At 37.7% G+C, this 27,955-nt stretch overlaps 5 protein-coding genes across 8 annotated transcripts; 3 read left to right on the top strand and 2 right to left on the bottom strand.

Moving 5' to 3' along the window:
- The first annotated feature begins 2,953 nt into the window (after window positions 1-2,953).
- Window positions 2,954-3,406, top strand: LOC137949738 (putative invertase inhibitor). The gene has a single exon (XM_068795905.1). It carries the CDS (start codon window positions 2,954-2,956, stop codon window positions 3,404-3,406), a length of 453 nt encoding a protein of 150 aa, XP_068652006.1.
- Window positions 3,407-4,401: 995 nt separating this feature from the next.
- On the bottom strand, window positions 4,402-7,194 carry LOC137953654 (putative pentatricopeptide repeat-containing protein At5g37570). Of its 4 annotated transcripts, none has more exons than XM_068801114.1 (3): window positions 5,377-7,194; window positions 5,159-5,200; window positions 4,437-5,077 (listed from the first exon to the last, which is right to left on the bottom strand). In XM_068801114.1, exon 1 carries the CDS (start codon window positions 7,133-7,135, stop codon window positions 5,474-5,476), a length of 1,662 nt encoding a protein of 553 aa, XP_068657215.1. In that variant the 5' UTR covers window positions 7,136-7,194; the 3' UTR covers window positions 4,437-5,077; window positions 5,159-5,200; window positions 5,377-5,473. The 4 variants fall into 4 exon arrangements, with proteins under 4 accessions (XP_068657231.1, XP_068657215.1, XP_068657223.1 ...); XM_068801122.1 differs by having other exon boundaries at window positions 5,418-7,194; XM_068801130.1 differs by lacking the exon at window positions 5,159-5,200 and having other exon boundaries at window positions 4,402-4,441.
- Window positions 7,195-8,205: 1,011 nt separating this feature from the next.
- LOC137949731 (branched-chain amino acid aminotransferase 1, mitochondrial-like) lies at window positions 8,206-11,289 on the top strand. The gene is made up of 7 exons (XM_068795894.1): window positions 8,206-8,283; window positions 8,344-8,475; window positions 8,557-8,697; window positions 9,066-9,182; window positions 9,385-9,502; window positions 10,917-11,028; window positions 11,175-11,289. The coding sequence occupies exons 1-7, from the start codon at window positions 8,206-8,208 to the stop codon at window positions 11,287-11,289; spliced, it is 813 nt and encodes a 270-aa protein (XP_068651995.1).
- Window positions 11,290-11,626: 337 nt separating this feature from the next.
- Window positions 11,627-15,298, bottom strand: LOC137964624 (protein SHORT HYPOCOTYL IN WHITE LIGHT 1). The gene is made up of 4 exons (XM_068811374.1): window positions 15,002-15,298; window positions 14,665-14,865; window positions 12,996-13,061; window positions 11,627-12,168 (listed from the first exon to the last, which is right to left on the bottom strand). Exons 1-4 carry the CDS (start codon window positions 15,173-15,175, stop codon window positions 12,010-12,012), a joined length of 600 nt encoding a protein of 199 aa, XP_068667475.1. The 5' UTR covers window positions 15,176-15,298; the 3' UTR covers window positions 11,627-12,009.
- Window positions 15,299-21,654: 6,356 nt separating this feature from the next.
- On the top strand, window positions 21,655-24,286 carry LOC137964618 (bidirectional sugar transporter SWEET14-like). The gene is made up of 6 exons (XM_068811371.1): window positions 21,655-21,973; window positions 22,656-22,692; window positions 22,799-23,009; window positions 23,118-23,279; window positions 23,360-23,479; window positions 23,582-24,286. The coding sequence occupies exons 1-6, from the start codon at window positions 21,922-21,924 to the stop codon at window positions 23,870-23,872; spliced, it is 873 nt and encodes a 290-aa protein (XP_068667472.1). The 5' UTR covers window positions 21,655-21,921; the 3' UTR covers window positions 23,873-24,286.
- Window positions 24,287-27,955: the final 3,669 nt, after the last annotated feature.

Genomic DNA, 27,955 nt, shown 5'->3' with positions numbered 1-27,955 from the left:
CTTAAAGGTAAACAGGAAAACTTCACTTTTCAAAAACCTTATTAACCAGATAGGTTGTATCAGTACAGTTCTACAACTTTAGAGAGAAATTAAAGTTATATTTATGCTACTAACTTGAAAACCTGGAACCAAATAAGACAATTGCCCCAAATCCAAATTCAACCAATATGGGTATTCCTCGAAAATCCTCATCACCATTAAATTACAGAATCCATGAAACAGAGAAATTAGCCCTGAGGCATTAATGTTAAATAATTAATAAATTTTGATAAAGGTGTGAATCCAACTAGTACCAAGAAATATTGATAATTTTCCAACAAGGTGGAACATTATGAAGAAAAAATGCTAGACAGATAAAGGAGTTCCAGAGTTTTTCTATCTTTTTGTTTTAGAGGTAAGACACTCAACGCCCCCTGTCAGAAAGATACTGAAGTTAAAAAATAAGCAAGCGCAATCTTACTTGAGTGGCACAAGATGAACAAAAACCAATGATATGATCATCATTATAGTGTATTTTGAAGCTGTATAAAGAAGAGAAGTTATTTGAGAAGACTTCCACACAGTTCATATCTAATCTATTAAACAATGCCCTGGTCACCTCGCAGCTAACAAGCAACACATTTTTTGCTCTAGGTTTTCCATCTTTCCAAAGAAATAGTTACTGTCAAAAAACTTGTCCAAAGAGACAGGTCCTATATTCTAATTCACATAACGTAGTACCATAAGACACTCCAGTTTTTGTAACTACAACCTCATAGGAAAAAAAAAGATCAAAATTCCAAGAATTATCTTTCATTAGAATTTCTTTGAATCTGGAGAACTTGTCTGTCATTAAAATGGCAGACAGAAAAAAAAAAATAGAAGTATAAGCCCAGTGTACTAAATAAACTCCTGAAAAGCTTTATATAGTTCCCCAATCCAAAAAGACAAAAAGAACCAATCAATTCAAGTTTTAACTTCTCCTCATGTCATTCTCTAGCTGTAGGAAACTCCTTCACCTTGTACTGTTAAGGATTCAATCATCCTTGTCTCTAGTTTGTTCTCTTAAGCAATGAAAGCCATTTTTTTTCAGCAGTAAAAAGTCAGGTCCAGTGTCAGAAAAAATCCCAATTTTAAAATCTGGGGGCAAAACTATTGGGAGGACACAAATAAATCAACAATTCAGAGATCCATCAACTAAATTTAGCAATATAATTCTGACGAGCATCTACAATGAGTTGAGCAAGTGCATTTTCAGTTCAGTATCAAAACCTTATAGTAGCCTCTACATAGACCAAAACAATGTTCAAAGTTAAAAATTGCAATATCAAAGAAACTGCAAAAGAACCGTCCTAGACTCCAATCAACTATCTGAAACTCTGGCTACGTATTTCTCTTTGTTTAACAAACCTGAGAAAAAGATCAAAGCATATCCCCCCAACAATAACAAATTCATTAAACCACCTGGTACTCCAATAAAATTATTTTGGAAAATCGAATTACAGTAAACCTCACCAACAAAACCTAGAGACGGTTTAGGTATCAAGACCAACCAATAAACCTCACCAACAAAACCTAGAAACGACAATTCTACCAAACGCTTCCCAACATGGGATTGCACGCACCCCTTTTTTTGTTTAATTGAAAAAACCATGAAGTTGTCGCGCCAACCTAAAAAATCACCGCGAGAAGCATAGTAATAATTGAGAACGAAATCCACAAAGATCATGTTTTGTTAGATAAGCATCAGTATACTATGAAAAATAAATGTGCGAATTTAGCAGCCAAAGCGGCCAAGAGGAAGGGCATCAGTATAAAGTAGAATTACACTCCATCGATCCGATTAGTTTGACGGCCCAGTAATGCGAAAATCCGTAGAATAAGAAAACAGGACAAAAAAGATCCAGCTCTAGAGTATGGCGACTAAATTCCATGAAGCAATACCAGTTTAACGCGAACAATAGGAACTTCATTGGTCCTCCACCTCCATAACGTTTTTCATTCCTGAACCGCAGAGAGAATAAACATAAACTTGCCTCTTTGCGATCTCAAGCTGGGATTTCCCTTCAGAAAAAGCGGACGAAATCGATGCGGGGTCCGAAAGGTTGCGATTTTCCCGAAACCCGTCAACTGTTCTCCGATTGGTGTATTCCCTGAGATTGTAATCAGAGAAATTCCGTGCCGTTCTAAGAAATGAACGGAAGAGCGAGAGGACTTGTGCTCTTGAAGGAGCTAAACTTGCAGTAGCCATTTGTGCGTCTCAAAACAAAAAGACTACAAACCTTGATAAATATATACAGAAACACAAAAATTGGGTTCATCTTCAATAGAAGAAGAGGAGAATTAAACCGGGTTTGGGTCGAGTTTTTTTAAAACCTGAACTTCCAGTTCCAACCTAGAAAGTCACGGGGTTCAAAAACCAGTCTTTTTAGTTGGGTTAAATAATGGCTTCAGCATCGGCACCGACAAGGTGGATAAGTAGTCCATCGGCCATTACTACACAGCCAACGTCTTCAAAATGAAATCAGATGAGATTATTGCAATCAGGCTAAATAAATTGCTCGTCAAACTAAGTCGAGCGAGATCTTACAGTAGAGGGAAAAACCGCTTTTGGCTAAAATGAAACCTATAATTTTCGGCTATTAAGTCCGGCAACATTCCTGGAATTTAATGGGTTTTGGAAATCACTGCTGGCGTTCTGTAATGAGATATGAGCAATCGTTTCAATCTCATTAAAATCTGAAATCAAAATCAGGAATCAAAACCAAAGTGTCCAAAGTGATTAAGAGATGGAATTTTTTGCCTAGTTTAGCAGCACGCCAGCGCCTATTTACTCGTAGACTCTCTTCTTCTTCTTCACCGAAACTGCTCATTCTGAGTTTCTTCTTCAGCAATGGCTTCTTGCAGTTTCTACCACCTCATTCTCCCCCCGTTAGTCTCTCTCTTCCTCTACAGTCATTATCAGGGACCCGTGATGGCGAACATTGACTTGGTCATAAAAACATGCGACAGCATCGAGGACAAGCCGTTCTGCATTGTCACTTTTGCGTATGACCCCCGGAGTTTGGCCGCGGATGTGCCAGATCTGGCCAGGATCGGCGCCGAGTATGCGTCGTCAAACGCGACGGGGATCATAGACCATCTGTCCCAGTTGGGCGGAGATGCAGTAATGGCGGAGATTCGAAATGGCTGCAGGGTTGCATACTCCGATGCTGTGAAGGGACTTGGTGACACCATTCGGTATTTGGATTCTAAGGACTATGACAAAGCCGCTGCAGGGGTCGGTGGGGCGGTCGAGAAGCCGAGTGCTTGTGAGAAGCTGTTCCATGACAAGGGGCAGGAGTATCCACCGGAGTTGGCTCACTGGGCGGAGATCATGCAGAGCCTTTGCCGTGTTAGCAATGAAATCATCGTCCTGCTTCAGTGAGTAGCGGCCCTGCTGGTATTTACCTGTAGCCTTGATTGAGCCATGAAGTAGCAAAATATTTCAATAGGAACCCTCTTTTTTGAGATCTAGTTCATGATTCATGGGTATGGGGTCTTTGCTCTTAAACCTGACAACTGTATCAACCACTCCCTGATCCAAAAGGGAACAACAGAAATTTTAAGAACAGTAATGCTCAGATGGAAAGAAGGCAGGTTTTATTTACTGCTACGCTTAACTTGAGCTTAAAAATTGTCCAAATAGCTAGCAATATAGTGGGGCAGCCAAGATTTTAGTGTGTTTTGTGTTTGAGCACCGCCCATTAAGGAAAGGGTTTCCTCTCCTGAATAAATGCCTTCACAGCCTCCTGCAATCATCGGAGAGAAGCATCCCAGATTTCCAAGCTGCGATATAGTCAGAGTCCTTGCTCCACAATCACGGCCTTGATCCCCATTTTCTCTAAGGGAGACTTCTTCCCAATATCTTCCATTAAAACCAGTTCGTACGTTTTAAGGCGCGCTGTTAGTCCATTGTAGGGAAAACTGAAAAGACAAGGGAAATGAACCAGCTTACCCTCGGCGATGGCTCTAACCCCGGCCTCCATCTCTTCACGGTTTTAAAAAAACCTCGAAACCAATCCCATCGCCTTTGCCTCGGCCGCCGAGACGCTCCGTGCCGAAATCACCATGTCCACCGTACTCCCGTTCCCTACGATCCTCGGCAGCCGTTGCATCACCCCGAGGTCCGCGGTGATGGCTATATCCACCGCCTTGACGACGAAAGTGGCAGTTACGCGAGCAGTACCGAACGTAATCTATAAATACTAGTCGAAGAATCTACATAATCTTCTTGCAAATAAAAAGTGATTTCACTTCTAAAAAAGTTATTTGTGCGAGTAATATTGTTAATAAAATAACAATAACAAAATCTTTCAGCAAAAAAATACCATGAAAAAGAGGGGAAAATATATATTTATTCAGAGAGAAAAATACCTTCTCCTTGATTTTGAAGTGAAGGTTCTGTCATCCTGATTGTTACCTGCCATTTTGCATCATTTTCTGTTGGTTGAAAGAAACGAGAACTAGACTATGAGCCAAAGAAGAGAGTGGAGCAGCAGATGCAATGACAAGTACTACTATCATTGTGATGACTACTTGCAAGAGAATATTGAATCTGGTTCAGTAATCTTGAGTTCCTAATCTCAAAAGAATACTATGTAACTCATTAAGTAGGAATACTATATTACACACATTTCCTGTTAACTTAACGAATATTCTGAAAGCAAGTGGAACTGAAAGCCACACTTGAACGGAATGGAGATAGATTCAGTTTTCTTGAGCAAAACTTCCATTACGTGAGAGCAGTAAAACTGTGAGTCCAACATAAATAAATTCGTCTTCTTTTTCTGCCTTGTTCCAACTTCGTAGGGGTCAGCCACATGAACAACTATTATTTGCTGGTTCCAGGAACCCTTCTAACAATTGTCCAAACCATCTCAAGCAACTCTGTTTTCTCGTTTGTGTTCCTACTCCTGGCTGCTCTCTTATATACCCTTTATCTAATTTTGTCCTTCCTTGATTTACCACAGATCCATCACAGTCGTACCATGTCCACACCCTCACCATCTGTAGGTTGTGCATTTTCACAATCCAACAGTATTCACACTCTGCGAACCTGAAGTCAAAAGTAAACAAATATGTGAATGAAGGGACACAAAAATGAAATAGAAAGAAAAAGGCATGTCCACACCCTCACCATCTGTAGGTTGTGCTTTTCCACAATCTAACAGTATCCACTCTGTAAACCTCAAACCAAAGTAAACAAATATGTGAATCAAGGGACACAAAAATGAAATAGAAAGAAAAAGGTGGCACAAGCGACAACAAGATAATGGCATGTAGTTATATTTCAAAGATTAAAAAATTCATCATTATTTTTCCCAAGAATGATAAATGAAAGAGAATAGTAAAAACCTGTTTCTTGAAGCATTTGAAGCTCATGATGTAGCACTAACCAGAGAGTTAAAGCTCCTCAGTGATGGTCTTCTTGTGCCTTTGACTCATATCTTCATCAAACAAAGACCTTATTGTTGAATTCAGTCCAACTGCATCCGTGAAGCTTACTAGCTCCCTGCATCTTCATTTCAACCCTCACTCGCATTGCATCTTCCCATCTATCAACTGATGCGTATATATTTGAAAGCAACATGTAATTCCCAGTGTTCTCAGGCTCTAACTCAAACAACTTACTTGCCACACTTTCAGCTATCTCCACATTACAAAATGTCTTACATGCTGCAAGTAATGCTCCTAAAGCCCCAGCATGGGCCCCTGGAGGCATAGTCTGCACTATATCATGTGCTTGCTCAAGTCGTCCAGCTCGCCCTAGCATGTCCACTATGCAAGCAAAATGATCGGGCCCTGGCTCGATATCATAATCTTCAACCATAACTTTCCAAAGTCTTAAACCCTCTTCCACTAAACCCGAATGGCTACATGCAGTTAAGACCACCACAAACGTAATGTGATCTGGTTCGACTCCATCCTCTTGCATTTTCTTGAATATACTTAAAGATTTTGCTCCACAGCCATGTGATGAGAGACCAGCAATTATTGCACTATACGAATAAACATCAGGTTTAGGAATTTCACCAAATAGTCTGCATGCTTCTTGCATGTTACCACACTTTGCAAACATATCCACCAGTGCTGTTAGGATTCGTTCATTCTTTTCAATTTTGTTTTTCTCTATGAAAGATTGGATAGAGTTAGCCAGCTCAGGCCTGCCCAACTGTGCTATTGCAGAAATCACACCTGTCATTGTAGCAGGGTCGGGCCTAATGCTAAACTTTACCATTCTATCAAACAGAGACAGAGCTTCACCAGGCTGCCCATTTTGGGAGTACCCAGTAATCATGGCTGTCCAAGTTATCAAGTTCCTCTCAGGCATTTCCTCGAAAAGCCTTCTGGCTATATCAACCAGACCATTTTTAGTATAGCCTACAATCATAGTTGTCCATGAAACGACATTCCTCAAGGGCATTTTGTCAAAGATATTCCTTGCAGAATCTAAATCTCCACCATTCACGTAGCCAACAATCATAGCATTGTAAGATATCACATTCTTCTCCTGCATGCTCTCAAACAATCTCTTTGCAGAGGTCATATCATGCCCAATCCTCGCATGGCCGCTTAAAATGGCATTAAACGACACTGTATCTCTGATACACATTTCCTCGAACATCTTGTACGATCGTTCAATTGCATCACACTTCCCGTACACATCAATCAATGCGTTCGAAACTGGAAGAAACGAAGCAAACCCAGACTTAGTCACTCTTCCGTGAACTTCCATAGCGTGGTTAACATCAGCAAGGCCGGCGCATGAGTTGAGCACAAAAGGAAACGTGAAGTTGTCAGGTTTGATTCCCTTACCGATCATACGGTGGTAGAGTTGGATAGACTGAAGATGAAATGAAGGGGCTCTAGACAAAGCTCTGATTGTATGATTGAAGAGAGAAAGAGTGGGAAAAGAGATAAAAGAGAACACGAGTAGCGCAATCTGAGGCAGAGAGAAAGAGGCGTAAAGAGAGACGAGTGTGGAGGCCAAAGAGTTGTTTTGGTGGAGTTGGGTTCTGAAGATGTAGGCATGGATTTCTCTGAGTTGCGAGAGAGCGTTGCATGCTTTCAAAAGACACGCAGCTGTGTCTACCTTGTTGTGAGGATGATGCATCGGGGATGAGTTGTGGGTGCCTCGTCCATTCGCTCGTACAAAGAGTAATCCGTCGAGCCTCTACATTTCACTTGCCTAGCGTAAGTGAATTACATGGTATAAACGAATCACCGGTTGGTGTTAGTAGATGTAAAGTTTATTGGAAAATATATCAAAATAAATCATATACTTAAATAGATAATTAACCTAAACAAATATGTTTACTATCCTAATAAATTATTTAATGTAGTATTAAAATATATTAATTTATAAATTAATTAAATAAGATATTTTATTAATAAATTAAGATAGAAGGCAGTTTAATCTAAATTAATATAGTATTTACGTGTGACAATTAACTATGCACTAATTAATTATTAAAAATAGATAAATAAAAAGTAAAAAACTATAGTAATGAATATAATAAATAAATAAATAAAATATTTTATTAATAACATAAGATATATTTTATGTAGTATAAATTAATAATATACACCATTATTATTTCAAATGATAATTTCTTCCATTATTTTTTTATTGATATCAAAGGTGTGCATGATGAATCTGGACGAATCCCTCGAATGTTATTTTTAAATAATGTTTTCTGAACCCCCATTTATTTTTTATTTTTTCAGATTGGGAGTTGTTATTGCGGCAGTTCTTTAGCTGCATCTGCGTCGCAAGGAATCACAAAGGAATTAGAATCACAAACAGAGAGTTCCAGGTCATTTCTATTTCTCTTCTCAAAACTCGCAACAACAAGAAGCAGCTCGTAGTCTCTGCAACCAAACAAAGAAGAAGAAGAAGAAGAAGAGGACGACGACGTCGAGGACGAAGAGAAGATGCAAAGAGAGTGAGTACTCGATACCTGACCAGAGTGAGCGAGTTATTTATAGAAGCAGTGAAGGAGTATTTTATAATTCCTTTGACATGGATGGTAGTTTCGTAAAATCTAAGATATTAAGGCCGTCAGCGCATGCAGAGAGGAGGAAAAGGGATTTTTCTCCAAATAAACTAAAATTATTATTCTTATTTGATACCCATTATGACTATTGACATGTAGAAAATAGTGACAATGAATTCTCATCAAAATGCTCTGCATGTCAGCGACATCCATTGATCAATTCGTGGAAGCAGTTAAGCAAACTGCCATTGCCAATAAACGCTGGGTAATAATTTGGTCTTCTCTCCATCCTTTTCACAGTTTTAAACAAAAATTGAAATTTCAGGTGCCTCCAATTGGTAAAGGTGCTTTGTATTTGAGGCCCTTGCTCCTTGGCAGTGGGGCAGTACTGGGTCTAGCACCAGCTCCAGAGTATATGTTCGTGATATATGCATCCCCTGTTGGGAATTATTTTAAGGTATAGTTGCCTTCTTTTTCTTCTTTTGGTTATGATATGCACAATGGCATTGAAAGCTGACTTGGGTTTTCCATGGTACAGGAGGGGCTATCGCCCATTAACTTGTTCATCGAGCCACTCGTGGTGGCGCCGGAGCTATCAAAACAATCAGCAACTATGCATCTGTTAGTGTTCTTTTTGAAACTGTTGGAATATTTATTTGTATCGACCAGGCCAGTCCTTGTATAAGATCTGTGGGGTTGCTTTCCTAATAGGTTCGAACCTTTTAGTGTAATGGTTTCAACATGGTATCAGAGCAAGTTGGTCCCGAGTTCGAGCCCCACTCCCACCGAATTTTGTCCTGGTTTTTTCCAGGAGTTTGTCCCGGGTTTTTTCGGTGAATTTGTCCACGGGTTTTCCCCGTGCGGGAGGAGTGTTGGAATATTTATTTGTATCGACCGGGCCAGTCCTTGTATAAGATTCGTGGGGTTGTTTTCTTAATAGGTTCGAGCCTTTTAGCGTAATGGTTTCAACAGAAACTGTTTGTTTTAGAAAGTTAAACTTGATTTCAGTTGTATGGAACATGAATCGGCCTTATTCTCTGTTTTTAGGTCTTGAAGGCACAGTTGATGGCTAAAAGGAGAGGATTTTCTGATGTGCTCCTCCTTCACTCTGTTAACAAGAGAAATATTGAAGAAGCTGCTTCCTGTAATGTCTTCATTGTGAAGGTGTAGTTTTCTCTTGAAAAGCACAAGAACATGTGGACTTGTTCCTAGTCTGCCATGGCTGAATCGTAAATTTTCCATTTCGTGGTCTACATGTTATTTTCTTTTCTTTTTTTAATTTAAGAAATACTGGTTTCCCATCTTGTCTGCTCCGAAGAAATGTTACAGTTGCAAGCAGATTGATACCAATTGTCATTGTTTTCAGGATAACAATGTATCAACTCCATCAAAGGAGGGAACAATTCTTTCTGCAATCATGCGTAAAAGCATCATTGAAATTGCTCGGGATCATGGATACGAGGTCATTTCTCACTTTTTCATGCGTATTACTTAGTTCATGTCCTGAAGTCGTTAGGGAGCTCGTTTCATGTCCCAAGAGTAAACGGCGGAAAGTACTTTTTGCCCGATTTTGAGAATCATGTACATAAAACGAGCGCGGGGCTCTCTCTACCGCACACCCTCTCTCTTCCCCGCAGCCCCTCTGTTGTCTCCCTAAACCCTGAGCTCTCTCCTCCCTCTCTTGTCTCCGGTCTCCCTCTCTACGGCCTCTCCCTCTCGACCTCCGTTGTAGAGTACGGGAAATTGAGAGGCTTTGTGACGGAGGTCGAGAGGGAGAGGAGAGGGAGGGAGGCCTTCCTCCCTCGGCGACGACTTCTCTTCCCACACCCTCCCCCCGGTCGTCTCCTCTCCCTCTCGACCTCCGTGGCAGAGTGTGAGAGGTCGAACATCTGTTGCAGAGTTTTTCGACTTCCCTCTCTTCTCCCTCTCGGTGTACCATCAGAGCACCGTCGGAGCGCCGCCTCTGTCGGCATTGTTCGCCACCGTCGCCGTTGCCCACTGGCCTGTCGCCGTTGCCCGCTGGCTCGCTGTTGACGAAGACGACGATGGTTTAATTTTTCCTAAGTTAGGAAAAACTAAACTATCATCATAAAAATCATTAATTTATAAAATTTATTTATAAAATAATTTTTTATTTATTTAATATATTTATTTTATAATTACTATATTAAAATAGTGATTTAATAGTCATAATTAAAATATTTTTAAAATAAATATTTGATAAATTATTTTGGCATAATTATCCGTTTGTTATAGTTAATTAAACCAATGGTTTTAAATTTTGTGATAATATATTATTAATTAATAATACATAAAATATATTATGTACAAATATATAGTGTGTTAAAGTTATGATTAGATCAATTTTTTCTCTTAAATTATTTATTTTTAGGTTAAAGTATATCATATGTTATTAATAAATTAATAACTCAACGTTACTTTCGTTTTTGTTATTTATAACGTTATTTATTTATTATTTGTAATTAATCATATGCATATTTCATTGGCTCATGTAATTACCATATTAATGCACAAACAAATATCTAATTCAATTAATACATATATTAATATATTTAATTATACATTAAATAACTTATTCGTGTAGAATGGTTGTTTTACCTAATTTGGGGTTTAAAAATTATGTTGTAATTAAGTGTACTTTAAGGGTTTAGGGATTCTCTTATTTTTTATGTTTTTTTTCATATTGGAACACTAACACTGGAAACTGTTTTCCAGTGCACATGAAATCGTCAACACTAACACCAAGTGCGAAGATGATTTTCATGTACATGACTGATATGAACTTAAACTTCAAAAATTCATTTGGGGGACTAACCTCTCCTAACTGAACTGCTTAACATTCAAATTGTTAAATCTTCTTCCCTCATTGTTGTTCAGTCGTAGAACGGTCAATACCAGTTGAGGAACTACTGGAAGCTGATGAAGCGTTCTGCACAGGAACTGCAGTTGTAGTTGCTCCGGTAGGAAGCATTACATACCGTGATAAAAGGTAAGTTTAAACAGAGTATTAAGCACCAGGAACAGGTCCAATCGCCGGCCAACACCGTAGTACAGAACACTGGTGTGGCATTTTATGCCACATTAGTGCATCGTTGTTATTATATGCTTATACTGTTTCTAAATGACTGGATGCAGAATAGAATACAGAACAGGAGCTGGAACTGTTTCTCAGACCCTTTACAGGCGTCTAACAAGCATTCAGATGGGTCTTGTGGAGGATATCAAAGGCTGGACAGTGGAAATAGAGTGACTGACTTAATCCTGCTATCTTTGTTGGACCAAGAATCCCAACTGGATAAACTGCTACCAGAGCAAGCTCCCACCATTAACCAAGCCAAAGTGGTCTAATTAACAGCGCTTATATTACGAATAATACAATGCCTTCATGTCAACTAATGCTTAGTATATGCTATACACACTTTAAACATGAGGGGAGTGATAGCACTTCCACTACCAGAATGACTAAAAAGAGTGAAGCAATTTTAATTATCTTATCTAACCACATATTGTTTTTTGCCCTATATCCAAGTCAACAACTAGGACCAATGGACCACACGATTTTATTAGTTCCGAGTCGGATCACTTGGTCACTGTTTCAACTAAGATTTCATAGATTCTCAAAATAAATAGAACACTAAGGAGTAAGGCTGATAGTGAAGTAATTTTCTTTGCAACAAATGAAAGTCCCGTAGGATTTCACCTCTTGAAGCCTAAGAACGGATCCTCACCCAGCTAAACGAGTTCAGAGATTTCCCTGCAATAGCTAGATGTCTTTGTTGAGATGCAGGGTATGTAGTTTCAATCTGGTCAAGGCCAGATTTGTACATGACATACAGGTGGTATTGAATCCTTCGCAAACAGGGCAAAGATTAGCAACTTATCTTTCCAAATCTTCTGGTGATGCCAACTGACAGAATCCAGAACGAGAAGGCTAGCACACAAAAGTCACAAGCAAGAGTGAAGACGTAAATCAAGTAGCAGGTTGAGCAGAAGTCCAAGCACCGCTCTCATTGTCAAACCCACCATTTGAATTGTTATAGCGGTTTTCTTGAAAGTAATTAATCCCAGTCCAAACTCCACGGATAAGCAAGATGCTCACAAAAACTATGCTCCCAAGTGTGCAGATGACCTGTCAATGTCAATGAGATAAAAAGCGAGAGATGTGACACCGGATATCCATCCAGATCCATGGAAGAACACAATCTGATATGATCTAACTACTGTATAATCATGTAAACCACAGATAATTGTTGATACTTTCCCTAAACTAAGTTGATCTCAGGAGTACAGGAAAAACATGTGCAGGCAACTTAAGCAGAAGTTTTGAAGTAGAATCTTGCTGGTGATTGTATTTGTTTGTCCCTCAAAATTGGAAAAGTATAGATGTCTTTTTTTAACAGGTAGTTCCCTCTTACATCATCAGAAGCGTTCACTTTATTTCAAAGAAGTGGAGGAATTTTCTCTGTTTGGAGGGTCTGTCCTTGCATATTTGAAAGAATTCACCAGACATACAAAAGCAAGCATAACATATTTTTTATAACAAAAGATACCTCTTACAAGCCTAATTTTACTGAGATCCCTCAGGTGAGATGTACGTATGGTAATGAATTAAGGTGAGCACCCACTTAAAGCATGTGGAATTGAGTTCCCCTACAAAAATTTTCTTTCTGACGCTCACAATGAGTAGGTGTCATCCCATCTGGGGCTGATTTACTACTTGCAGTCTAATTTTCTGCTCTCTTTTGAATGGAATACGACAAATAGATGTTGTAGTAACTACTGTCTTTGAGATATTAGCCATACTATGAATATGATTGGATGAACTCAACCTTTAGATTTTAAAACTCAATGACATTTGGATACAAAGTAAAAAGCAAGATTGGTGATAAAGTAATATAACATTGCAAATTCAGCCCTTTCTGCCAAAATTTAAATGGCCAATGGATAAATATTTACCTCCAAGAAAGCCTTCAAAACCCACAAAAATGTCAAAATAAGGACCCCATTGACAGAAAACCGCACCTGTATCCAACCAAAAAAATACAAAGAAAAAGGATTTATTTTATCAGAACAAAAAATTGCTGAGAGAATCTCAAGAGTTAGTAATTTAAAGAGGAAATGTTATTAACAGAAGCAATTGGCTAGTTGATTGGAGTGCCAAGAAAAGGAAAATGTCATTAATACATCCATTCTCTGCACTGGTAAAGTGCTATTTTGTTATGTATCATAATGCAATGAATGTCATCCCATTGAGTTTTGGAGAATTGCGCATCCAATCAGCATGAGGCTCATTCACTTGACAATATTCCCAACCATTAACAATAGCCATAAAGGTAGAATTTTCTTAACGTAAAACGGACAAGAAAAAAATTTATGGAAGGGATTTGATCTAAAATCATTGTCACAACAAATTGATGCAATCTCATTTAGTAAAGAACCACATCAACAAATTAAGAATACAGCAATCAGCTTTGACAGGCTCTGACATGTTACTCAAACATTTAGACCAAGAAAATTGTCAAAATGCTGGATTGAGTCTTTGGCCCAATGGCCATGTGGCCGTTTCTTATGTTAGGCCTTGGTTAAAGTCTCACAGTTTTGCAGGATGTTTATCCTACACAATTTCCAAAAAACATATTTGATTACTCAAATAGTTTAAACAAAAGCTAATTTGATAAAAAGGTAATTTGTATTAGTCGGTTAACCATAAAATATATATTACAAGAGAAGAATAGAAAAAAATATTTGGGTTGTTTTATTACATTGGTTTTTGACACTCTCTTCAATAAGAAGTCCAGCATCGGATTTCTAGAAAAGAAAACTTATATGCTGCTAATTTTAGGCTGCATCCACAATCAAATTACTCCAGTCGTTTATTTCTACAAGGGGCAGAGATGTTTTCGGGTACATGCCTTCTGTGACACCAACACTGAAACAAAGTAAACTTCTGAAAGGAAAAGACTTTTCTTGGCAAACTAAAAAAAAATCACATTTGATCCTCAAATTACACTTCCTACAATATTTTTTTCTTTGCTTACTGTTTTAATTTTCTTTTCATTATAACGAATCCATGGAATACAGAAGAATTAAGCTTTTAGTCCTTCTTTCTGGCCCTTGTAACAGAATTTGAACTTTAGCCAACTACAACCTTCTAAAATATGAACTTGCTAAAACTTTCTAATCAAAGAATTCTGTTTGAATGTGTTCACTCCAGTCATCCCTAACTCTACAGAATATATACCATCGAAACGACTCTTAACTACAAAGATGCTATCTTTTATGGTCAACATATTGAGAATAACAGCCCTTGATATGATTCAACAAATATAATTGGTAAATAGTTGCCAGAAACAAAATAAAAAATAAAAAACAGATCATCTAGAGAAAATAAATAAATTATCCAACAGATATGAATAGAAACGTAGATTTACCAGAAAGAATTCAAAGACACGGAAGCAAGAAGCATTTCGTATTTCTCATTCAAAGACGAGCACAAAAAGCCACAATACATAGCTTTTAGCTTGCAGATGCAGCTTTAGACATAAAGTAACATTACCATCAAAAGTTTCAGTTACTGTTCAAAGGAGGAGTAACGGTTAGAAGTTACAACACCAGCTGTACGGACCAGTTTGGGAGAGATAGCGATAGGCAGAACCGACCGGACGGCCTTCCTAGCCCGTCGAGAAACCTTTCTGAACACGTTCTGGATAAACCGTACGAGAAGATCCAAGCTCCGATCATCATCATGTTCATCATCAGAATCATCATCATCATCGTCGAAATTGACACCACCCCAGACACGGTGCCTGGGTACAATCGTTGCTTCCTGGGTAAGAATTGAGAGGAAATTCAAATGGCTCTCTTGCTCTGCAAATCAAAGAAAGAAAGGGACCAATTTCCTTTTTCACTAGTTTAGAGAGCATGAAACAACAGAGAAATGAGACGTGAAGCTAAAATGTTACCTGGGTATAGTTAGATATTCTCCTTGAAGCTCGAAGATGGGGATTACATTTGATTGTCAAGGAAGATTTGAGTACAAAGATGGGTAACATAGAAGGGTGAAGAGGAGAAGAAGAAGAGGAAGAGGAGGAGGTATAAGCATAAATTCGAGAAGAAGATAGAGAAACGGCAGCCATCGGAGGAGGAATATGGAGAAGCCGATCAGACGACCGTCTTCACTGTTCACCCAACAATTGAGCCGCGTGCAGGTGAGGTAGTTTCTGAAAGCCGAACAGAAAGTCCTGATGGCCCTGAGCTACTAGATACCTGGACACGCACAATCCGAGATGCGATGTGCCTCACGTTGACCGGAAAGAAATGAAACCGGGTTTAGAGATTAGACCAACCCAATGAAAGGAGATTCGGGATGACTCATAATCACGGTTTTCGGCAGGTCAACTCGACTGAGCCCATAGCGGGTCAGTTCCCGAGGGACAAATCGTTCTGAATACCTGAAAAATGAGACTCGAGCGGGTCGGGACTGGAGTTTGCGCGAGTTGCGGTTTACTTGCCCGATCTGAATTGGCTGGCCCCCAGTATAAACCGTCCCCGACCGTTCCCGAGCCTCCTCCGTTACCGCATTCCGCGCCAGATTCCGTCTTTTTCAGCAACATGGGGCGGGAGCGGACCGCCTCTTCCGGCGATTTTCTTCCTTTTTCCTCCCCTCGATTTCTATCTTTGTTGTTGGATTTGCGGGCGGAGCTACCCTCCCGACGTCGCTTGGGCACCGGTAACCACAACCCGAACCGTCCTCCTCCATTGTTGATGCCAGATCTCCTCCTCCAGCCTCTACTCATTCAAACTCTTCTTCCAGTATTCGTTGATCTCCTCCCTTCGTTGAAATGTAATTAAGAAAAACATATTTTTTCTTAATCTTAAGGTAACTAACTTAGGGAAATACAATTAATCTTTTGACATTACCCATATAACTTAGGTAAACCATTTCATTAAATGGCTATTAGGTCACAATTTTACAGAAATTTCAACCAATGGTTTTACATAATTTTTTTTTTTTTTGAAGAAGACTATAGGCAAATAATTGTTAAGTAATGAAGATATAAGCATATGATGATCGATTTAGATGAATCAATAATCTGTATTATTGTTATATATAATCGAAAACAGAAAATAATAATCAATAAATCCTACAATTGATTATAATAACAAATAAATATAATGACATTAATGATTATAGATTAGTGGAAACAATAATTTGTACTATTGTTATATTTATTAATCGATTCTAGGACATAATAATCAATAAAATTTAAGTAATAATAAGTAATAAATATAATGATATTAAATATGTAATAATAATGATAATATCAAACATTAATGTGCTAATTTTTTAAAAATACATTATTATTATTATTAAATATTAGATTATATATATATAAATATATTAATTTTTATCAATTGATTCTAGGAAATAATAATCAATAAATTTTAGTAATAATAATTTATTATAATAACTAATAAATATAATGAAATTAAATATATAATAATAATGATAATATCAAACATTAATGTGTTAGTTATTAAAAATATATTAAAAATATATATAAATAGATTATTTTTATCAATGATTCTAGGAAATAATAACCAATAAAATTTAGTAATAATAATTTATTATAAAAAATAATAAATATAATGAAATTAAATATGTAATAATAATGATAATATAAAAAAATAATGTGTTAATTATTAAAAATTATTATTATTATTATTATTAAATATTAGATTATAAATATATATAAATAAAATAAATTTAAGTAATAATGAACAATTAAAATAATTAACCTAGCTAAATGAATAAGGAAGAGCAAATTATGTCGGTGCTTATTTTATGTGTCAACTATGAACATATAATTAATATATTTGTTAAATAATTTGACAAAATAATGTCAATTTAATTAATTCATATATTAAGATGTTTTACTTAGACATTTATGATGGATAAGGCTCTTAAATTTATATGTAATAATGCTAATAATAATAATAGAAAATAATAATCAATAAGTAGTAGAAATAAAAATTGATAAGTCCTAAAGTAATAAATTTTAGAACATTAAATATCTAATAATAATATTTGTACATTGAAGGGTGTGTTTATTCATAATGTTGTATCAGATTTTGTGTTAGACAAGTTGAGTCATAGCGAGTTGGTTGACTCTTTTGTTTGGGGCTTGAGGTAGAATCCCTTCCAACTCTTTCTACTTTTTAGAAGGTTATTTAACTGAGTCGAGTAGAAGATTTGGAGAGTCAGGTATCAAAATCATATAGGATACAATTGAATCGGATCAACCACATTGAGTTAAGTCATGCCTTGCATGAGTTGGAATAAATTTTGAGCTAAACGGTTCGAGTTGTAGGGAATGATTCGACTCTTCTATTCCAGCCAAACAAGTACTTAGTCATGAGTTATGACAGAGTCACAATATATTAAATTTATGTAATATATATAACATATTATATACTATAATGAATATTTTAGTTTTATTTTTTTTATTTTTTTAATTAATTTTTTTTTTTTTAGCGGAGTGGCCCTTTAGAAAGATATAAGCGATTCGGCCAGCCAACTCGGGCAAGTTGATCTAACTTGCCCGAGCCGAATTGGGATCGGGTGATGCCGAGTTGGATCCCGATCCCGAGTCACAAAACCCTGCTCATAATAATACTTTTAAAAGTCTCTAACCCAACACAAGATCCATAGCAGAAAAAAAAAAACAATAACAGGTCTGGTGGGGGTTAGATAGAGGAAAAACTGACCCATCTGTCACCCTTCTTCATTTAAATCTAACAAAATTAGATTTTCAACTTTGTCCCCATCTCGTTAATCCATTCCCTCACTTTATTTTTACTGAAACAACAGAAACATTTAAAATTAAATATCTTCTTCCTTGAATCGTTGGTAAGATCAAGTGTCTTCTCACTAAACTTTGTTCTTGATCCAGGGTCAAGCAAGAAAGAATTGCTTGGTCAAATCTCGAATGTGATTCCAGCCATCGAACTCTTTTCTTGTGGATACATGAGAGAGTGGGAGGGGTTAATTGCCATGGAATTCCACCATTCCCTTGCCACTTCGGAAGTTGTATAGGATTTTTAAGCATCAGTGAAGGGTAGGAAAGGGTGCAGCAAGAAGGAATCATGATAAACCCAGATCCAAAGCAAAAAGTGCAGGCAAAAGCCTACTTTTATTGCGGGAAGTATGGACAAATTCTTGATCTAGAGATCCAAAACTATAAAACCCAATTCTTAAAAACCAAAGTCCCTTTCATGGAGCTACAATTTGCATGTAGTTGGCTTAGTTGCATGAGCTTGGCTGTTTTGCACTACTCCTTGAGTCACTCTCACCACCAGAGTTCAACCAGTCTACCAAAAGAGTGCAAATTCATCATGGATTTGACTTGGAAAGGGGACTGCCATGCCTCTACATGAAGAAAGTTGCAGCAAGACCCAGAATGGCCAAGAATCTTCCCTAAAGCACTCAGTCCATGAGATGCCTTTTTGGCATTAGCATTAAACAGTAAGGAGGTGAGAAGCTTTAGCAACAAAGATCTTTCAAGCATTGTGTACACTTGAGTACAATCTGGCTAGTTGGCCTGTGGTTAAAGGTGCTTGGATGGTGGTGCACTTACTGTCCGAGCTGAGTCAGTTACAGTTGGTCACTCTATTAGAGGGAATATTAGGTTGAGATTCCTTCCTCAATGTCATTTGGCTTCAGCAGCAGGGAGTCAACCCTAGAAAGTCTCATCAATTGTTTCTTCTAAGAGTGTAAAGGTGAGGGTAAAACCAATCTATTTGCAAGTTGTTCGAGATCATTATCAGCATTAGGCGATTCGAGCCAGTACGGTGGAAAGCTGCCGAATCTTGGTACTTAAGCCCGAGTAGATGATACCTAATGGTCCAACTCTAAGAGATTATTCAATGGATTGTGGAGTGGATAACTGTTTCCTTACTTGGTTTAGCTACAAGAACTTGGTGGTATCCTGCACTACTGCTTGCTCCAGTTTAGTGAGGAATATAGGGTTTCAGCAACAGTATTCTTTACAAAACTATCTGTAGTTCCAATATCACTGAGCATTCTTTACTTAGAGAGGAGAAAGGTGAGCAGCCTCTTCCTTGTTTTGAAGTCTTATTGGGTCTACTTTGACAGAGAGTTGCACATAGTGGCACTGATGGTCCCCTGACCCATGAAGTCTTCTCTGATGGAGTCGTGATATCCTCCATAGTATCAAGTGAATAACCCTAAAAAGCTTGACCCTTGAAAATGAGGTAGTTCATCTATAACTCTTTTGGGTTTCACATAACATGAAAAGGGTTCCAGTTCCTAGGACAATGTGGGTCCTGAAACTTAACCTTTTTCTTTGATATCCACTTGAAACATATTGATTCCATAGTCAAAATATGGCTTTCACAGTGCTTTAAGGCTACAGGGTTCATGGATATTATATTCTCCTCCTTCTTAACTTGGTATCTCCATTCATGCACGAAATCACAACCATTTTGCTCCTTTCAAGGTGGACTGTTTTTTCATGTTCTTACGTAAGACATACAGTGGGAGAGATCTAGAGAGAGAGAAAGAGAGATGGTTTTGATGATGTCTAGTTGTAACTCCTAATTGCATCAAAGACTAGGACTCTTTCTCACCTGCTTTCCTTAGCTAATTCTACAAAGTGATGGCACCAAGATGATGAACTCTGGCCCATAAAACTAACTTGAGGAGATATTTCCCTCTTTTGCCTTCTTGAAGACGGTGGAGAGTTGTTAATTTTCACTTTAATAAATAAAATTTTCTTTTTTTACTATAAAAGAAGTAGAAAAGAAGCTCATATTGTAAAGGAAAGTTCATAAGAGAATCAAAAGGCACTCATATTATTATTAAAAACGTATTTTTTTTTAATAGAAAACCTTTCAAGATAAATGACATGTAGCTTTTAACTACATAGAAATAGATACAAATGCCTCATATCTCTAAGATTTATATTCTTTTAGAATCAAGAGAAGCCTGATCTACCTCCATGAAAGCACCATACTTGTTCATCTCCCATTGGGGGAGAACCCTACCTGTCCACCTGCAAGAACCATGACAGCAGTCACATTTACAGAACTAAGAATTATGAAATCAACATTCTTTCCATCTGGGTTTCTCGTACTTTCCATTGGCATCAACGCAAAGATAAGAAAATGGCAGCGCATGATAATAAATACCAAGAACAACGGATTCTCATGCCTCTTGTCTCATTCTCTTTTATAACGGCAAAAGCAAATGCTTCAGAAACAAGAAAGTCATTCGTGCAGCTATAAAGGCCATGGATTAACGCCAGCAAACGAGTCGGTCGAGGGAAGCTATCGAGTCTTTTAACGCTTGAAGACAAGGGAGATTGAAATAACAAACTGAGAAAAGGGAGAGAGAGCTTTGAACTCAAGGGAGTCATACGTGCAGGCGCCATGAACAGACAAGGGGCGACCGAGAAGAGCATGTTTTTTTTGGATGATTTGGGGAATGAGATTAAATTTTTTTTGATTAAAGCAGTCAAAGGTGGTTCCTCTCATAGGCAGTTCAGGTTTTGAAAATTCTGATGTTTAATGTTTAAGAAGAATTATGAGAAGAAGAGATTTCTTCCATTAGGCTTTCAATGCCTTGTTTTATCAAATCTGTATTAAATGGTTTTGCTCAAGTCAAAGAAAATTCAGTGCTTGGTTTCGGAAAATCAGTATTCACCTACATTTGCACCTGATCTAATGGCAAAATGGGACCACCCAGTTTGATAATTAAGAGAGAAACAGTAATAATCATCACAATTTTCATATCTGCTTCTGCTACAAGCAATTTCAGCAAACCTTGGTATATAGTTCCCCATTTTAAGAGCCTTGAAGTTATTGAATGGCTAAGTGTAATTACTGATAATGAGATAACATCTAACTTTTCTGCAAAAATCAGGTTTTGATTACCTGATCACTGACCCTAAAAAAGTACCCAATTTTGCTGTGATGATTATGTTTTGATTAATGGTGACACTGAAACATTATCTAATCTTAAACTCAACCAGGATCACACATTGCCACCGGAGAAAGTCAAGAAGAGCTGCACAGGTCTTCTTCTTCTGCCTTAAGAACATGAAATTCAATTATTTAATCAAGGTTCTTTGCTTCATTTAGCATATCTTTCCTGTCCTCCGGCTTTCAGTCAGGATATTCAGGAAGAGGAGAGAGAGAGAGAGAGAGAGAGTGATATTCTTCCTGTAAAAGATTTAGTTGACTAGAGAGAAAAAGAACAGAGAGAAAGAGGGAGACCGGAGTTAGAGAGAGAAAGGAGGGATGAGAGATTGGTTTGAGTGGAGACAAGAGGACTGACGTGGAGATGAAACGAAAGTGAGAAGCCGTGTGTGTTTCTGTTCTAAAATAGAAACGGCTGGAGGCCATTTCTGAGTTCACGTGAAAGTCCCTTCACTCCTTCCTTCTCTCCTTTCCCTTCCCACAAGCGGTAACGTAAAACCCCAGAGCAACTCCACCACCACCACCTGTTCGGTTGGGGAACGATGATCGTATGCCACCTCTTCATGCTCCTACTATGAGGAAAACAACAAATTAAAGGACCCCCCCCCCCCCCCCCCCCCCCCCCCCCCCCCTCTCTTCCCCTATATATTCTCGCTCTTCACCCTTCATCTCTTCACCCAACCCACACATGCGACCTACTCATTGGCAGCTCTCCTCCTTTCTTTCTTCTCCTTTCACCAGGAGAGAAGAACAAAAGAGACCCCGCTAGCGTCTTGGAGAGAGAGAGAGACGTCTCTCTAAGAGAGATTCTGCAGTCCTAGCTACTTACATACTACTGCTTCGGATTTTATCCTTCTTGCATAGAGACAGTTCAAAGAGAAAGATGGCCATCTTCGCTATCCATAGCCCGGGGACTTTCATCTTTGGTCTCTTAGGTAGAGAGAGCTAGCTCCGGAGAGAATAGCCTCGCTTGTTTTCTCTTTCTTTCTTTCTGTTTTTTTTATTATTCAATTTATGTTTTGCATCAACTTGGTTGAGCTTTGAACACTACGGTTTCTTCGTTGAAGACTTGTGTTTTCTTCATCTGGCTTCATTCAATTGAAATTCGAGGCTTTTGGCCGGAGCATTCAGCGCTTCTTGGTTTGTTGCATATTGTTTTTTTCATCTTTTGTTTTGGTTTCTGGTTCTGCTGCTTGTTGGCCATTAATAACATGACCACACTGCACCTACTTTGAAGTAGAAAGCTAACCAAAAACCAGATCATGCAGCGACTTTCTGTTTCTTCGTCTCTTTTATTTGTTCTTATTCTTTTCGCTTTAAAGGTTTGTTGTGAATGGGGTTGAGATTTTGTGTATTTTTAACTGCTCCATCTCTTCAGGCTTTCCTGTTAGGACATGAGTCTGTTAGCATAATAAGCTGGGTTTTGTATTTTCTTGCTGTTTAGTGAACTCGCCTTAAAGCAAGCTACATGCGGAGAAGGACGGCAAATATCATGGATGACAGTCATCTTCCACATTTCCTTCTTTGTCTTTTCTCTTTTAATTGTTCATTAAAAATTCTCTAAATAATTTCTAAAAATTATTGCCGTTTCTGATCATTTCTTTTCTTATCCTCCAGGTAATTTGGTGTCATTCATGGTGTACCTTGCCCCACTGTAAGAAATCTGTCTAAATCTCAATTTTTTTTCTTTCTTTCTTTGAATGTTAGTTTGTTGATACTGGTTTCAAGGTCCTTACTAATGGAAGTTTATTTTACCGCAGACCCACGTTTTATAGAGTTTACAAGAAGAAATCGACCGAGGGATTTCAATCAGTTCCTTATGTAGTTGCTCTGTTCAGTGCCATGCTATGGATTTACTATGCTTTTGTTAAGGCCAATGCTTACCTTCTTATCACCATCAACACTGTCGGATGTGTCATAGAGACCCTGTACGTTGTGGTCTACCTCGTTTATGCACCCAGAAAGGCTAGGGTACTTCTTGTTTCTTGTTCTTCTTATTTCAACATTTACTATATCTTATTTACCGTTGCTTCACAGGTTTCGTAACACTTAAACGATTGTTTACGATTGGACCTGCAGATCTTCACTGTCAAATTGCTGTTGCTGTTGAATATAGGAGTTTTCAGCTTGATTCTTACCCTCACTCTCTTTCTAGCAAAAGGGTCACACCGTGTTCGAGTTCTTGGATGGGTCTGTGTGGCCTTCTCGGTGTCCGTCTTTGCAGCTCCTCTCAGCATCATGGTGAGCTTCAAACATGAAATTTGCAGTTTTAATTAGAAAAACTGTGTGATCTTAATACTTCCACTTTTTGCAATTTCCAGAGGCTTGTCATTCGCACAAAGAGCGTCGAGTTTATGCCGTTTACCCTCTCCTTCTTCCTCACTTTAAGCGCTGTGATGTGGTTTTTCTATGGTCTTTTCCTGAAAGATCATTACATAGCAGTAAGTTCTTCTTCTGGTTAATTACCTTATATACATAATCAGTGTTTATTATATTTAAGTTGACTAGTAATTGACAATTTTCCTTTTTTTTCGGTACAACAGCTACCTAATGTTATTGGGTTCACCTTTGGCGTCATCCAAATGATTTTGTATATCATCTACAAGGATAGAAAGAAGCTCATATTGGAGGAGAAACTGCCTGAACATGTCAACAATATGATCCGATTAAGCACTGCTGGTACTGCTGAGGTGCATCCTATTGAAGCTCAAGAGAATGAAAATGACAAAGAAATTGGAGAAGATAATCAAAATTCTCCTCGGTGCACCGAGCATAACGATGGAGGCCCAAATCATCGACCTGAAGTTCAGCAGATCCAGTGTAATGAAGTTTAATCCTCATCATACATCTTCTTCTCTACAGAGACTCCCTTTGGTGAAAACTCTGTAGATAGTCTAGGAAGGTCAGTAGAGAGCAGTTATGACTTCCTTCTAGACTTGTTAGCCCTCAGAAAATCAAAAGGAGAGAGAGGCCTTTGTGACATCAACTTTTTCTTGACTTGGATCCATCTCTTTTTTTCTAGTGATTCTTGTTTTTCTTTTCTCTAGATCTCTCTCTCTGGTTTCCCTCTCCTTCTTCTCCAGCGTAACCCAAATGGAAGATGTTGGCTGTTGCCCAAAATGCATGCTTCATGCACCATTTTTGGTACCACCGTGGGAGAAATAAACCTACTATGTTACAATTGTATGTGTTAATGAAATACTAGTTGGGAATAAGCTTTCCTTTGCAAGTCTGTTCCATTTTCTTCTGGTTTTTTGCTGCCTTTATTCCACTGAATTAAGTGTCTCAGGATATAACATGTGGCTTAAAATATATCATTTATATTGTTTTAAGAACATGGCCAAGTTTTAGTGCTGCTAATGATGTGATTAGTAACACAACTCCAATAATTATGGCCTATATTATTGGACTAATTACCCGATATCTTCCTGCTGTGTCGTCTCCCTTAAAGACACCATGAAACCAGCTTCCAGGATAGTGGGGATACACCACTGGCACCAAGTATTTTCGCTAAACCGTTAACCATACCGACTTGTAGATCTTTTAAGTTCGTTAAACAACTGCCGTTAGATGCGACAAGGATGTTAGCTACATAAACATGATGTTATATGACCGATAAGCCGTTAGAAGCATGTAGAACGTGCAAATTTATTTTTTAAAACAAAATCTGGTTTTATTGAATGGATTCAAATTACAAATAAACTCTAGACTTGAACAACATTTTATGCATTGCAAAGACCAAGTGGGAGCCAAATTAGAAGATTTGATTAATTGTATGTAAACAGAGTTTGACATGAAGATCCTCAGTTCCAAAAATGTGAGGCGCATAATGAAAAATTAAGGTGCCCAGCAAATTGATGGTATCCTAATCTGGTAAAGGAAATTTTGGTGCTGAGATTTTGGCAAGGAAGAAGCTGAAGAACTACAAAACTTGCTTCAAACCGTGAGGTTCCATCTTTATTACCAAAAGAAGAAAAAGTAAATGCAGTACGAAAATGGTCAAGAATATTGACAAATGCAATATGTTAGAAAATATATCCATGGGTATTTTTGTCATTCTACCATTTCAATGGTTAGTTTTCTTTATGTAATATTGCTCGGCATATTCAATTATATTAGTGGTTAAATTTTCATGTACATAGGATGTGTCATTAGGGAGATATAAGGAGATTAAGATTTAGTAAGTGTATAGGGGTATTTTTGTAATTTGAAACTCAAAACACCTATTTAAGAAGTATGAGAGTTTGTGCACAGTTCCCAACGAGGTCTTTCAGGATCTTTAGAAATTTTTTCTTCTCTTTTCTCCCTTTTCTCTCAATTGTCCGCTTCCTTCACCTAAGTCTTGATTTGTACATACTATTAGAGTAGTATATCGTTATTGGGAGCATTCTATTGCAGATTTTTCTCATTTTTTAAGAGGACAACCTGCTGAAAGGAGAAAAACTACAGGGTTTTGATGTTGGTTCATCAAAGTTAAACTTTTTTCTTCTTTTCTCTGCCATAACCTTAGGGTTACCGGTCTTTATGAATCATTGAAAGATTTTCTATACATTGATTGCCCTATTGGGTTTTTTGAGATTCGCGTCACCCAACCTAGTGTTGGATACCTATGTCATCACCCAATTGATGATGTCAGCCCTGATTGCTACTATTTTTGCATGATATTGGTTGGAATAGTTATGAATTGATGGTTATTAGATTGTTGAAGTGAGCATCTCCTGTTTTTATGTCCTAACCCTAATTTTGTGTGGGGCCCACCTTGGTGATAAATCTGGAAATTGTCTAGAAACTTAAATTGGTTATTCTGTAATCAAATATCAGTATTATGGCTACGATAGGAGAAGTTTATGCCTTGGCTAGAGTAAATTTTGGGTTTGATAGAAAGGATACCATCATGATTACTTTAAAAAATTGACAGGGCCTAATTATCTTAGTTGGGCTAAGTCTATCAAAATGTATCTTAAGGGTAGAAAGAAGTTGGAGTTTATCTAAGATGATCCTTCAGTGCCTCCAGATGATGATTGGGAGGTAGGGGACAGTCAGGTTATTACTTGGATTATCAATAGTATTGTTTCTACTCTTAGAAATCAAGCAATGAACTGTGGGACGACAAATGCTTTGTGGTTGTCTCTAGAATCTTTATATGCACAAAATAACAATCTCTCTCAAGTTTATGAGCTGTATACAAATTATTTTAGGTTGAAAAGAGAAAATTGAACTGTTACAGAATATTATAATGCATTCCTTGGCATATGTCAAAAGATCAATATATATCATATGTTTACTATAGATAAAAACGAGTTGAGAAAACAAGAAAAGTCAGCAGTTTGTTACAAAAAAATTGGATGGTTTAGATGCTGAATTTGATGTTATTAAAGCCCAGGTGTTAGCTTCAGATGAAATCCCTACTCGATCAACCATTTTTAATAAGATTATGAAGGCTGAGAAGACTATTGTACCTGGAACAAGTAAAAGAGGTAAGATAATAGAAGTCATTGTTCTTAATGCTTCCAATATTACATCAGCCCCTACAGATTCCTCTAGAGGTAGAGGCCGAGGCAGAGAGGGCCCAGACAAAGGTAGAGGACATGGTGATGGTAAGTGAGAAAGGAAGTGTGTTCATTGTGGTAGAAATAATCATTATTCTGACATATGTTGGGTTAAGTTTGGGAAGTCTACATGGGCTAGATAAACAACTTCTGATAGTGGAAGTGAGAGTTTAGATTCTTGTATGTCGATTACATCGGGTGCTCCAGATGAAATATAATAATTGATACAACAACAACAATAGATTGCTCAACGCATGACCCAAATCGCTTTTGCTTTGACCTCAACATATGTAGCTCTTGCTCCCATCCCAGTTCCTAATTCTACCAGTGTTGGCTCTGGTATGGCAACTTATCATGTTCACTCATCACCATCCTGTGTTCTTGACTCAGGAGCCTCCAAACACATGCTAGATATGTTGTCATTTTTTTAATTTAAATTAGTCCATGTGTATCAAATATGTTAATCTTGCATATGGTTCTACCTTTCTTGTTCAAGGAGTAGGCAAACTAGTGTTGGAAGATATGATGGACTACCATTTTATATGGGAATATCTTATATATCATTTACAGCAACCTGGGCATTTATGATGTTCTCTCACCCCCAGCTTGAGGGAGAGTGTTGGAAGATAGGCCAAACCCACACAACTAAGGAAGGCCCACACGTCCAAGTGTGTAGAAGATGGGCTCAAGTCCACATACCAAGGAGAAGGCTTATAGGTCCACATTGTTGTGGCATGATGGTAAGTAAAGAGTCAACTCATAAAGATAACAATGATGTGATTAATTTATGATTAATGTCTCTTATTCACTCTTAATAGGGTGAAGAGTATTCTTGTAATATTATTACTTTTGATATCTATAAATACAACTTAAGGGGGGGGGGGGGGGGGGGGGGGGGGGGGGGGGAGGGTTTGACAAGTCTATTACCCTAATATTCCTCTTCTTTTCTCCAAATTCGTCACTTTTCCTCTTCTCCTCCTAAAACCTTCTCTCCACAACTCTTCTTCTTCTTCTACTGTGATTATACATTTTGGAATCCTAAGTTTTAACTTGGTATCAGAGTGGGCAATGATCTGAGATGTAAAAGGAGAAGAAGATGGAGAAAAAGATGGAGAAGAAAGGGAGGAAGAAGGAGAAGAAGAAAAATAAAAAAGAAACAAGAGGAGTTTCTCGTTTTTCCTTTAGTCTTCTTTCCCAATTTATGTTTTTCATTGGTTTTTTAACTGTCTTACCTTATGTTTCATATAGAAAAATATATATCGTTGAGTTTAGTTTCCAACTCGAAAGGATTCGTTGAAATCATATTTTTCTTGAAAGAGAAATCGACGTCTGAAGCAACAAAGGTCAAGGAGAAGAAAAATTTTACAT

Source organism: Aristolochia californica, unplaced genomic scaffold, assembly GCF_029961685.1.
Source record: "Aristolochia californica isolate CCGP_79_NKW_82.1479 unplaced genomic scaffold, dmAriCali1.0.hap1 SCAF_1, whole genome shotgun sequence".
Taxonomy (NCBI): Eukaryota; Viridiplantae; Streptophyta; class Magnoliopsida; order Piperales; family Aristolochiaceae; genus Aristolochia; species Aristolochia californica.
The sequence above is the reverse complement of the archived record's forward strand: the minus strand, read 5'-3'. Positions and strand labels throughout refer to the sequence as shown.

Bases quoted from the DNA above. Each gene is read 5' to 3' on its own strand.
- LOC137953654 (XM_068801130.1), bottom strand. From the start codon at position 7,135: ATGCATCATCCTCACAACAAGGTAGACACAGCTGCGTGTCTTTTGAAA.
- LOC137949738 (XM_068795905.1), top strand. From the start codon at position 2,954: ATGGCGAACATTGACTTGGTCATAAAAACATGCGACAGCATCGAGGAC.
- LOC137964618 (XM_068811371.1), top strand. From the start codon at position 21,922: ATGGCCATCTTCGCTATCCATAGCCCGGGGACTTTCATCTTTGGTCTC. The intron at 23,280-23,359 runs GTGAGCTTCAAA...TGCAATTTCCAG, and splicing joins CAGCTCCTCTCAGCATCATG to AGGCTTGTCATTCGCACAAA. The intron at 23,480-23,581 runs GTAAGTTCTTCT...TCGGTACAACAG, and splicing joins TGAAAGATCATTACATAGCA to CTACCTAATGTTATTGGGTT.
- LOC137949731 (XM_068795894.1), top strand. From the start codon at position 8,206: ATGCTCTGCATGTCAGCGACATCCATTGATCAATTCGTGGAAGCAGTT. The intron at 8,284-8,343 runs GTAATAATTTGG...TTGAAATTTCAG, and splicing joins CCATTGCCAATAAACGCTGG to GTGCCTCCAATTGGTAAAGG. The intron at 8,476-8,556 runs GTATAGTTGCCT...TCCATGGTACAG, and splicing joins CTGTTGGGAATTATTTTAAG to GAGGGGCTATCGCCCATTAA.
- LOC137964624 (XM_068811374.1), bottom strand. From the start codon at position 15,175: ATGGCTGCCGTTTCTCTATCTTCTTCTCGAATTTATGCTTATACCTCC. The intron at 14,866-15,001 runs GTAACATTTTAG...ATTCTTACCCAG, and splicing joins GAATATCTAACTATACCCAG to GAAGCAACGATTGTACCCAG. The intron at 13,062-14,664 runs GTCCGTACAGCT...GGTTGGATACAG, and splicing joins TCGCTATCTCTCCCAAACTG to GTGCGGTTTTCTGTCAATGG.